The sequence below is a fragment of the Micropterus salmoides genome, unplaced genomic scaffold (genome assembly GCF_014851395.1).
Source record: "Micropterus salmoides isolate LMB-PRFRI ecotype aquatic unplaced genomic scaffold, ASM1485139v1 Ms_hic_scaffold_22, whole genome shotgun sequence".
Classification (NCBI taxonomy): Eukaryota; Metazoa; Chordata; class Actinopteri; order Centrarchiformes; family Centrarchidae; genus Micropterus; species Micropterus salmoides.
In genome coordinates, this window is record NW_024041373.1 from 9750272 (window position 1) to 9762875 (window position 12604).

Consider the following 12604-nt stretch of genomic DNA (forward strand, 5'->3'; position numbering starts at 1 on the left):
AATTTCAGTCAATTATGATTCTTGTAGCAGCAATATGGTTGTCTCATTACTTTTCAACGCATCATTAGATTTATCATTAGCAGCATATTAAAATGCCAAATAACAGCCGCGCATCTGTCCCACAGGTGGGTGCTGTTGTAGAGGTGAAGAATCAGGATGGAGTTTACCAGGAGGCCACAATCAACAAGCTGACCGATGCTAGTATATATACTGTTGGTAAGTCAATAGCAAGCTGCCTGCTTTCCCTCCTCACTCAAAGATGTGGACTCTCCCCACAGTTAAAAAAACAAGTTTGTGTGCAATGAAAACTCCAGAGGGTTTCCAGGGTTTGAATTTCCCTTGTTTTTGTATCCATTGGTATTTAAAGTTGTTGCAAGAACCACCTTCAACCGAGGTGATTTAAGAAAGGATAAAAAGTTAAATCTTTAGAGTGATACCTCACAGTGCAGCAGGAATGCTGAAAAGTTGATGTGTCTTTCATGCTCAGGTTATTACAGTCCATACCACTACTGTAGTTTGCTGGGTTGGGAGTCTACAATGAAACATCAGGATGGACAGGGGGGCAGCGGTCGTGTATGTGTTCTCGCACAGACTTAAAAAATTGGTAGCCTATTAACTTACTTTATTTTACGCACGGACAAGTTACAGTGAACACAGAGTGCAGATGTTGGTTTCAGTTGTTCAAGGCTACATCATTAATAAGCTGACGTGCGGCTCACCTGCTGCCTTGATAACGGATCGCAGGTGGTAATATATGGAAATAAAACCAGTTCTCAGTCTTTTAGGCGACATTATTAAACATACTGCTGATAGAGAAAATGGAGCAGACGGGGGGAGAGAGACAGAGAGAGGCGTGGCAAGCCAGGGTGTTGACCTGAGGTGTAGGTGTGTGTGAGCCATCGCCGATGACGATGGCATCGTCTATTGGCCCAACCCTAGTAGTTTGTGTGACCATTGTGGGGTCAAACTGCACATACTATGGATGGATGGATGGATGGATGGATGGATGGATAAAAAAATAGTATAATGCATCAGTCTTGGTAAACAACAAAAAGTGTTTTGGCTATATAAAAACAATTTTTAGTCTCTGGTTGCTTTGGAGGCTTATTGAACTACATTATGCTGAGTCAACATTGAAATATAATATAAATCTAATATAAACTGTGCTGGTAAATGATGCATGTGGGGCTGCAAGGAAAGGCAACTTGTATCATTGATTAATCTGCCGTCTTTAAAAAAATTAAATAAAAATCAACAATCCAAAATCCAAAGATAGTGAATTTATAATTATATTAATTATATTAGATTAGCTAATCCAAAGTACACAAAGTATAGACAGCCGCTAAGATCTGTAGTCGCTCAGCAGCTGCTCGTTGATTAAGCCTGCCCGTGGTGGTTTTCCTTATCTCAAAGTCGTCGTCTTGGCACATCTCTCGATGAGAAAACAATATCACGAGACACTGTTCAAAAATACCTCAGTTGTTTCCTCCTCATTGTTCCCAAGTACATTTGAGCAATGACTTTAAGGATTTCCACATCTGGGTTTTTGTTTGGGAGCGATGTGGCGAATGAAAGTTAAACAAAGGTTCCTTGAGTTCTTTAATATGATATATGATTATATTTACTGTTACTTGATTTGGATGCTTATTGTAAAAGTTAGTCTATTTAATATTGGAGAGATTTGTTATCTGTTAATAGGGGTAGGAATCACCAGAGGCCCCACGATACGATATTATCACAATATTTATGTTGCGATTCGATTTTATTGCGATTTAAAATATATTCAGATATAGTGCAATTTATTACCATTTTCCAACTTCCAATTAGGTCCCTAAAGTCAAACTTTGTCAACATCTGTTTATCTAAAAAGATACATTTCTCTGTTTGGTCCTGTTAAGTTTTCTAGTGGACTAAAAAAGCAATAGATTTTATTATTCTAGTACCAAAAAGTTAAAACTCCCATCTGCAATTTATATAATAAAATATCGATACTTGGCATCCGTGTATCAATACAGTATTGCCATGGCAAATATCACGATACTATGCTGTATCGATTTTTTTCCCCCACCCCTAGTTAATACATAAATAAAATCAGTACATCCATACACATTCCCCACGTCTTTTTTATTTTACCATTTACTCCCTTCCTTGAAGCTCTAATAAAGCTGTGAGCTCATAGCGACTGTGTCACTCCCTGCTGGAGGGTCTAGCCAAGTGTTAAAAGACGAGCATAATTTGTGTTTAACATATCACAAATCAAGCAGACATTTTGTATCTGAGACGTGAGTTTTTTTGTGCCTAAGTGTGTGTTTGTGTATGTTGGTGGACTCCTGGCCTACATACAGCAGCCTAATAGTTTTGTCTGTCATCTCTGCAGTGTTTGACGATGGCGATGAGAAGACCCTGAGGCGTTCCTCTCTCTGCCTGAAAGGAGCGCGTCACTTTGCAGAGAGCGAGGCAAGTATTGCGCTGTCCTGCAGTCTCGTACCAGCCTCAACTCTCAGCTTTCTAGGGAAACAAAGCATAATTTTATAGTTTTCACTTCTTTTTTTTAAATGTTATTTTATTTAGTTACCAACAGTCTCACATCTCCGCTCACTCAAATTAAAATGCTGCTTATGAATGGTCCCATATTGGCATTTAGATGTTCAGTTGTGAAATATTTCCAGAAAACACACTGATATCACAGCAAAGATGCCAAATATAAACTGTGTCTGTAGTGCTGGGTAAATCCCTCCATTTGTAACTGATGAAAGAAGTGAAGAGAATTTCTACCAGGTAGTGAAGATAAATCTTTAGTCTTCCAATTCATTATCTGAGAAGCTGGCACTGAGGCTCTCTATTGCTGTTTGTCTCCTCTGCAGACACTCGACAGACTCCCTCTCACCAACCCCGAGCACTTCGGCACACCTGTCATTGGCAAGAAGGGCAACCGCGGCCGGCGATCAAACCCAATGTGAGTATCGTTCTCCGCACCTCTGTACATCCTGCATGGCTCATATCAAACTGGATATATTGGAGGTCTGTGATGCTGGTGGGGAGGGTTTTTTTGTACCCATCCACAGTCATCAGCAACAGGCTCCCCCAAGTACACTGAGAGCAGTTGAAATTAAAGATTTACTCTCACCTCCGTCCCCTCATAAACAACCCCTGAGGCCTGGAAAAGGAGGGCCTACTCGCCTCCTTCAGCTCCTTAATCACACATGCTGGAGAGGCAGTGAGTGCTGCGTGGTCCTGCTGAATATTATGCTGTTTTTTCCCCCCTCCTTTGACTCAAATGGTGTTTTATGCTCTGATGTGCTTTCTCCTGGGAGGCTGCAGAGTTTTCATCAGGGAATATGAATCTGCTGAGGGCTTTTTTGTTGTTGCTGGAAATAAATGTGTCTCTATATTATAAAGAGGACACTCTGTTACATAATCTCATTTTTTGACACCCCCTTGCTAATGGCACTCAGAGAAAAGTCAATATTACTCTAAACACTGATGCAATATTAACTTGGAAGGGTCCCAGCTGCACATTAGCACCCTGGACATGTGGTCTTCCTGTGCACTAAAATTATCTTGAATTCGTAGATTGACAATACAGTAAAGATTACTGGAAAAAGAAAAACTGCTGCAGTGCTTGTTTTTACAGGCCGTGTAATTTTTTCTTCTGTTAATATTATAATTAAATATTTTTGCAATGTGCACTTATTTGCTTTCTTGCTAACAGTTAGATGAGAAGATTGATACCGATCTCCTGTCTGTACGCTAAATATGAAGCTAAAGACAGCAGGCTTAGCTTAGCATTGCCACTGGTGGAAACAGTTAACATGGCTCCGTCCAAAGGTAAAAGATATCAGCTGACCATCACGTCTAAATCTCACCAATTTCACACACATTATATCATATTTGTATATCTGGGAGGTTTCCAGGTCAAGACTGTTTGCAATCTTTTTGCTAAGCTAAGCTAATCAGCTGCTGGCTCCAACTTCATATTTAGCATACAGACACAAGAGTGGTGTTGATCTTCTCACCTCTGTATTTACCAAACCTTCTGTTCCTTTAAATTACTTTTTTAAAGTAAGGGCAAAACATTTCTTGCTGCAGTAATCATTATTTGGGGAGTAAACTCCTTCCTACATGAATTGCAGTCTCTCCTTCATTGAGTAGCTAGTGTGCTTTGATTCCCAGCATAGTTGTTGTTGTTGTAGTAGTAGTAGCAGCCTGGCTGATTTACTGCTCTTGAGTCATGCCTGTGTGTGTGTGTGTGTGTGTGTGTGCATAGAGTTGTGCTGAGAGCAGGCCTAGGGAGGCATAAAAAGCGGACGGAGGATCTGTTTGCCTGCTGGTGCTGCTTGCATGATCACTCAAAGACATGGCTGCCTGTCTGCTGGCCGGGGTCAGACGGCAGAGACTGTACACCGACACTCGTCGGTACACTGATTCTAATGAGGGAGCTCATCAGCAGAGCATTGTGCTACATAATGATTAAACTAGAAAGTTTGTGGTGTGTGTTGGTGTGTTATGGATTGTTAGTTGGAGCCTTTTTTTGATGTTTTCTAGCTGAACAGCAGTCAAATGAAAAGATTGGCAGGTTAGCAGAAGTCCTCTGCCTGCCTGTGTTGAGAGAGACCAGCGCCAGTAGTACTATTTTTTTCCCTAACACATTTATATATAGCATGGATGTAATGAACTGCCAGTAAATTTGCAGCAGGATGTTTTTCTTGTATTATACGGCGATGGTGATAAGTTGACAGCACTTTTCTCAATCAGTCTGAGTCAAAACATTCAGTATTAAATATGATTTATGTTTTGGGACAATAACCAATCCCCATTGTTGGGGAACACATTTTGATGACATGCAAAGAGTTTAGAAAATATGGAGATAAACTATGAACTGAGTCACCCAGTTCAATACATTATTCTGATGTAGTTTTTTAAGTAGGGGCTGCAACCAACAATTTAAATTGTTTTGCCTGACCAGCAGAGCAAAACCTAAAAATATTGACTTCTGAATCACATAAGATAAAGAAAAGCAGCAAACTCTTACAAATGAGAAGCTGGAACTATGGAATTTGTGCTTGAAAGATGACTTAATTCATTTTTAAAATTGACTTGTTTCAGCTGTAATTTTAACTTTCAGAGGCTACTGCACTGACTAAGTTGTGTATAAATTGAACTGAATCTGCCAGAAGTGATGGATGTAAGAGAAAGTATATACGGGCACCCACATGCTCACCATACCTTTTTTTGTAAAGTGCAGTCTGTTGAGTAAACCATCCTGTTTTCCCCCCACAGTCAAGAAGAAGAGTTGTCTTCCTCCTCCAGTGAAGAAGAGGAGAGCGATCAGCGTCAGAATGAGGATCTGTTCGGCAAAGTGGTCTGTGTGGAGGGGGTCGCCACTGGGGACAAAAAGAAGACCACGTGGTATCCTGCTCTGGTGAGCTCACAGTCTCCCCTTCCTTCCCTGCTCTCTGCTCCATCACTGCTGCTCTTCTAGTACACTCCCAGCACTGAGCCATGTCCTCTAAACGCCTGCTTGTGTAACCTCAGCACACACAGGATTATGTTATTGCGTTAGAAATCACCCACTATGAAATGTTAGATTTGCATGTTGTTAAGTAGCTGATTTCTATAAATAAAACATAGCAGGAGCTGCCTGACTTATGTAATTTGAAGAATTTCAGAAAGCAACAGCTCGACTTATGTTAGAGGAAAAAGATGCAACTTGCTCTCCCTGGTGTGTGCAGCAGTGCAGCAGCAACACTGATTTGATGTTTTCAGTCTTTTCCAGTCCATTTCTCTCCACCCACCCTTAACTCTCAGCCACCGTTAGCGCACAGTGTAATGGTGACAGGCGTTGTTTGTTTATGTAAGAGTTACAAGTGGAACTGGGAGAATGGGAGAGGGTGGGGAATGCTGTCCCTTTAACTGTGTAGTCAGCAGGGCCCCGCCTCCAGGGTTTGTTGTTCTTGGCCTGCTGTTGACTGAGCTCTATGCCGCCTCCCCGTGACAGCCCAGAGAAGTACATTACACAGAAGCCTGTCATTGTGACACTATGACCTTATGGCAGAGGGGCAGTGTAGGACACTGGTACATGTCTCATGTCAACATGATGCATGACTGTAACAAACCGTGTGCTCTTTAGTGGCCTGGCAAAACAAAAGTCAAAAGGAACAGGTCTGAATGTGCAAGCTGGGAGCTTTCATTTCCGTGTTTGCAGCACAGCATTTGTGTCAGAGGGAAAGTGAATCTCAGAAAAAAAAAAAAAACATGAGTCATAGTGTTCAAATAAAAGCATCCACCCTGCAAGCGTCTGTGTGTGTGCTGTAAATAAAGAGAGAGCAGGAGCAAGCAGGCAGAGTCCTGGTGGAAACGAAATCTCCATAACAGCAGTGCTGCCTCCTCTGGGTTAGACGCTGGAACAACTCCCACTGTTGTACTCCTCAACTCCAGTAAGCAGTGGCAACACATGCTGCGAGTGGGCGCGCGCCCCTTACACATTGCTCTTGATCTCACTCGCTTGTTTGTTTCTTTGTTTCGTAGACAGCATATTTTACAGTCAATCAGCTTGGCCTTTTGCTGAAACTACTTTAGTCATTGACTCGTACTCTTGACACCCCACAGCGCCTCCTCCACCTTACTGTCTCTCTCTCTTTCTCACACACACCAACCTAATCTGACCTATTCACTCTCTTGTTTCTGTGCAACAAGGTCATCTCCCCGGACTGCCATGAAGACGTGACTATGAAAAAGGACAACATCTTCGTCCGCTCTTTCAAGGATGGAAAATTGTGAGTCAATGTCCTGAAAACCACATTTGCACCATGTGTGAAGTAGGGCTGCACTAATGATTGTCAGTAGACTATCATTTGACATTTTCCTTCTCGATTTATACATAAATAATTATTTTAACTAATTATGTAATCAATAAAAGGTCTAACAGAAGTTAGGCCTTAGTATTGCTTACAGATAGTGGTGTTAGCCAAAAAACTACAGGGTGTCCACATGAAGGGAAAACCAAGCAATCTTTTGAGGAGCCGTGACAAGCAAATGATTGGCATTTTCACGTAATAAATTCACTGGATAATCACATTGTCCTTGATTGAATTTTCTGTAAGTCAATTAATCAACTATTAATTTAGCGCTTGTGTAGAACATGCCCATCAGGAGTCTTTGAATAAGTGTTTTAATGGGATACGTGTGCAGTGAACCGTTGCACAAAGAAACGCATGCAATGCTTTCTAGAATACAAGTATTTGCAAATATTGCTGATACTATTGTTACTTTTTTGTGCATTTTATATCTTTCCATTTATTGTAAAGTGGTTTTAACTTCCCATTCAAGACAGATCTCTGTATTACTACATTATTTGAGCTCTGACAGATGACATTTCTACCTTTTGACAATTTAAAAAAAGAGGGAGAATTCAAATGTCTGTGATGCATTGTTTGTAACTTTAGAAGACTATGACCTCTGATTTTGTTATCTCCCAACAAGAGTTAAGACTCTGTGTGCCATCCCTGGCAGTGCTATGTTGTGTTATTTTATTTGTCCTAAGGCTGTGAGTTACTGGTGGGCTATGGTGGTGCAGCTCCCCTGCAGCCTGCCCTCGGCGAGGAACCACACAGGCAGATAGTTTTGTCTGTGGCAAAGAGAGGAATAAGACCTGTCAGGAGCCTTCACTTAGCTGGTGGTTTGTTACTGCAGTCTCTCTGTATGTGGGTAGAAACATAGCCCACACTCGACATAAATTAACCTGGTGTTTGCTCGCTGTTGCAGAGTCTTTTCTGTCTGTTTTGAATTCCACTGATGACAGAACCGCCTCAAGTCTGCGTTCCTTGAAAGATATCCTCGTAACTCATCAGCATGACCCTTAATCTGCAGCTAAGGATATACGTATTTGCGGCAAAAGAAGTGTCTCAGAAGTCCCTCTTATCACTTGTATTTGGCTAACAGTTAGGTGAAGGTTAGAGGTGATGAGAGGGATAAGATAAGAAGTGATAAATCAGAAGTCATGTACTTAAGTGTTTCCTGTCTGAGCATGACCCCCTATGATGGCTTTTTTCTGCAAATTAAATCACACTGTCGCAGTTTTCAGCTTTCTGTTCTGTAGCAATTTGATTTCACTCATTAAAATCAGTATAGTGTATCCAGGGCTAGATGCAACAAATAATGTAAGAAGTCGGAAAATCTATAACAGTGTTAATGAGATGTTTGGATTTGTTTCCCTCCGATCATTTTGCTTTTATGTGGATAGAATAACAAAGATGAAAAGTGCATATCATCACAGTTACTCATGTGCGATGTGTCCATCAGACATGCCTCTTTATGTTAGAATTAGAGTTTATTCTAACACAGGTTTTGCACAGAGGAAAGTTTATGCAGAGTTTATCACATATGATCACTAGATGCAGTATGATGAAATGTCAAAATGTTCATATTCAACACCAGTTTCACTTTTTACAGCACACACTTTATTGTACCTTTTATCATTTATGCCAGCCTTTTCGTCTATTATTACGGAGTTATTCTAGCTTGCTGCTCCCTGTGTGATTTGTTTTTTGAAGGGGGGTCACATCCATAAAGCCATGCACAGCGCATGAGTGAGTTCGCTTTCCTCTGGAGAGTTTGGTATTGTTAGTGGTAACCATTCAGCATGCCTTTCAAAAACAATGGCTTTGGAAAACTCTTTTTAGGGAAAGCAAGGTCACATCCAGCGGGGAGACGAGAGTTTTCAGGAAGTGGTTATTCTTATTTAGCCAGATCAGGATACTATAGTAACAATGGAAATAGGAGCCGTTTTTTCTTTTTTTTTTCTTGTCTGTGCAATTGACGTATAGAGAAAAAGGCCATTTAGTCACTGAGAGTAGGTTTTTACTTTAGACTCTTACTGTCAGCTACACAAAACTGGCTGCAGACTTGATTTATATCAAATAGACGTCCTTGTCATATTTAGAGCTGAAACAGTTAGTCGACAGGCAATTAATCGGCAACTATTTTGATAATCAATGAATTGTTTGTGTCACTTTTCATGCAAAAATGACAAAACATTTACTGCTAAAATGTGAGAATTTTAAATTGAATATCTTTTTGAATTAAATAAGTTTTTGACTTTCTGCTGGCGAAAAACAATGATTTATTTGAAGATGTCACCATGGGCTGTGGAAATGTTGTAAATATTGTAAACCGTAACATTTATGTGTGACCTACCTACCTCATTTAGTTTAGTTAATTCCATAATATGCTTGCTTCACATTAGCCAGCACTGATGTAGAGCAGTTTCAGCTTTATGAAAGAACACCAGATTTTGAGTAGATAATAATAAACTAAAGGGTTAGGTTTATTCAGGATGAGTGTCTGGAAGCAGCACTTCAGTGTTTGGACTTTATTTTTAGCCACAGTAGCGGCTATGGCAATGTTGGTCTGTCATTCAGTTAGTCAACCACTTTGGCCCAGACTGAAATACCTCAACAACATGAATTGCCATAGCTATTGTACAGATGGTTGTCATGAAATGTGCTTCATATTTATAAGGTCTCCAGAGGATAAATTCTAATGACTTTAGCTCAATCATCAGGTCAAACTTCCTTTTGTCCAGTACTTTGGTTTATGGCGACATACCTATAAGGCTAATGACATTACTACCAGCTACAAGTATTTTTTTGTCATAATTTGCAAATATTTGAATGCAACATGCTAAACTAAGACATGGTAAGGATACCTGCAGCATGTTAGCATAATAAACATGTTAGCGTGCTGATGTTGGCATTTAGCCCAAGGCTGTGTCTAAGTACAGCCTCACAGAGCTGCTATCAGCATGGATATAGACTCTTAGCATTGTTTTATCTTTTAAGCTAATCTGAATGAAAAATAATCTTTGCACATTTGTATACAGACAAGCAACATACGAAATAAAATCTTTAAAAACAGATTATCTGTAGGTAACGTTATTAAACCAAGGTGTCCATTGTCTATGAGCTCTTTTAGTTGCAATAGACTTTGTTATTTTTTTCACTCCATCACAAATCTAGTGATTGGATCAGCTCAGCTGCCTACAGATACCACAGCAAATCGTCTCTCTGGCACACTCGCTAAGGCTGCTATCAGCTTACAAGCTCCACTGATCCATCTTTCTGCCAAATCACCAACACTTCGCCCAGCTGCAGCAGACATGTTCTAAGAAAGTAGGCTGTGATTGCAGTCATGTCTACTCAGGTTTTGAGGTTGTTATTGTTGCTGTAAGGTAGTTTTACCCCTGCCAGTGTTGTAATGAACAAGACTTTAGGGTGGCTACTCTTATCTGCTTCACAATATCATTTATTTATTTTTGGGAAAACAAAAAAATCTGCTGGGATTTTGGATGGCTTACTTACAGTCACACCGCAGAGCTGAACCTTGATGTCGTAACACTCAGTACCGTCCACACCACGTCACTTCTATGCACACATTAATCAGATTTGCTGTGTTGGTTTTTTTTCGCAGTTACACGGTGCTGCGGAAAGATGTCCGCGAGATGAACAGCGACTGTCCTCCAAAAGCCGACGCAGGGCTCAAACAAGGTGAGTTTAAAGTAAAGCATTCAGAGGTAAATCATCAACATCTGACAAAACTGGTGCATAGCGTGTACAGAGTCCCCGACATCTGTGTGCTGGTCTGTGTGTTGACACACTTGGCAGAAAATGCTCGCAGAGCGTGTTGCAGCGAGACAGACTGAAGAAAGAGAAGTTTTGTTTTTGTTATGCGGAATGCAGCGGTGGAGAGCTCCTGTCACTGTCAGAGTCTATTTTTATATGAAGTCCTCACCAGGCTTTTTATATAGTGCCCCCGTTTTTCTGCTGCAGAGCTCTTAGTCTTTTATAATTACAGTTATGAAGCAGCTTTGTATTATGTCAGTCTTGCTATTCACAGGTGGTTGACTCACAACTGTGATATTTTCCGCATTACAAAAGCGTAAAACAAGCATCTGCCAAGGTGGTTAGATGCTACTTAAACCCACCTGATATCGTGGCTGAATGCTTCTTCTCTGCGTCACTGCAAATGGCTGCTTTTCTCCATGTTTATGTTGAAATATCTTTTTATACTGTCTGATTTTTCTATAGGGGTCTATTCTTTTCAGATTTAAAATGGCAGCAACACTTCTTTTCTTTTTTTCTTTTTTTTTTTCTCTTGATTTTATAAACCAACGCTGATTGTCAGTATTTTGCCTGAAGGTGCTCTGGTTTCTTCAGTGTAATTCACTGTTTGATTGCTTTAGTACTGAGCCTCCACACACACATATGCAGACACAAATGCATGCCCACCCTCCAAACACCCAGAGACAGATGGAAGCGGTTTAAATTAAAGAAAGAAATGTAAGATTATTGACGTTATTTTCTATTGCTTCATAATGTTCTTTTCACATAAAGTATCAGCGTGTTTTTATTTGTTGTAGATGTAAAGAGCAATCTGAAACGGATTACAGCTGCAGGGAATGATAGGCAGCCCTTACTGGGTGTGATGAATCTGTAATATGGCTTCCTCTGTGCGTGTTCGACAGCACTGGACGCAGCCTTGGCGTTCCAGCAACAGTTCGTCGTGCCCAGCACCTGGAAGACAGAAGTGAAAGAAGAAAGTTCCAGCAGCGAGGAGGACGACGAGGATGAAGAGGAAGAGCAGGAGGAAGATGCCAGCGGCGAAGAGGAGGAGGTAGTGGCAGAACCCTGCACATGCTCTTATCAACACACCCAGTGAAACAAACAAACAAAAAAAATCCTCAAACTATCTTGTTTCCTGTCTGCAGGAGGAAGTTGAGCCATTCCCAGAGGAGCGGGAGAACTTTCTGCAGCAGCTGTACAAGTTCATGGAAGACAGAGGTGAGCCCAGAGCGCAGATGAAATTGATGTTTACAGGGTTTCTTTGAAACAAACTTTTTATTTTTTTAAATGTAGTAAATTTAGGCTTTTTTATTTTTAAGGTTGAAGGTGCTAGACAAATAACAGTTTCTGTATTTTATACATTTTTATGTAAGTCTAGTTCTCTGGCATACCTCTACAGCCCCTAAACATCTAATATACAGGTGCTGGTCATATAATTAGAATATCATCAAAAAGTTGATTTATTTCAGTAATTCCATTCAAAAATTGAAACTTGGATATTATATTCATTCATTACACACAGACTGATATATTTCAAATGTTTATTTCATTTAATTGTGATGATCAAAACTGACAACTAACGAAAATCCCAAATTCAGTATCTCGGAAAATTTGAATATTACTTAAGACCAATACAAAAAAAGGATTTTTAGAAATGTTGGCCAACTGAAAAGTTTGAGCATGTACAGCACTCAATACTTAGTTGGGGCTACTTTTGCCTGAATTACTGCAGCAATGTGGCGTGGCATGGAGTCGATCAGTCTGTGGCACTGCTCAGGTGTTATGAGAGCCCAGGTTGCTCTGATAGTGGCCTTCACCTCTTCTGCATTGTTGGGTCTGGCATATCGCATCTTCCTCTTCACAACACACCATAGATTTTCTATAGGGTTAAGGTCAGGCGAGTTTGCTGGCCAATTAAGAACAGGGATACCATGGTCCTCAAACCAGGTCCTGGTAGCTTTGGCACTGTGTGCAGGTGCCAAGTC

At 40.6% G+C, this 12604-nt stretch overlaps 1 protein-coding gene across 6 annotated transcripts in view; it reads left to right on the forward strand.

Moving 5' to 3' along the window:
* Nucleotides 1-12604, forward strand: part of arid4b (AT-rich interaction domain 4B) — a 48021-nt gene that overhangs the window by 23062 nt on the left and 12355 nt on the right. For all 6 annotated transcript variants that reach the window (XM_038737258.1, XM_038737262.1, XM_038737263.1 and 3 more), the window contains exons 5-12: nucleotides 126-216; nucleotides 2378-2457; nucleotides 2865-2956; nucleotides 5281-5422; nucleotides 6697-6776; nucleotides 10468-10544; nucleotides 11522-11670; nucleotides 11765-11837. In XM_038737258.1, coding sequence (XP_038593186.1) covers nucleotides 126-216; nucleotides 2378-2457; nucleotides 2865-2956; nucleotides 5281-5422; nucleotides 6697-6776; nucleotides 10468-10544; nucleotides 11522-11670; nucleotides 11765-11837 — 784 coding nt within the window. The remainder of the gene's footprint in view (nucleotides 1-125; nucleotides 217-2377; nucleotides 2458-2864; nucleotides 2957-5280; nucleotides 5423-6696; nucleotides 6777-10467; nucleotides 10545-11521; nucleotides 11671-11764; nucleotides 11838-12604) is intronic.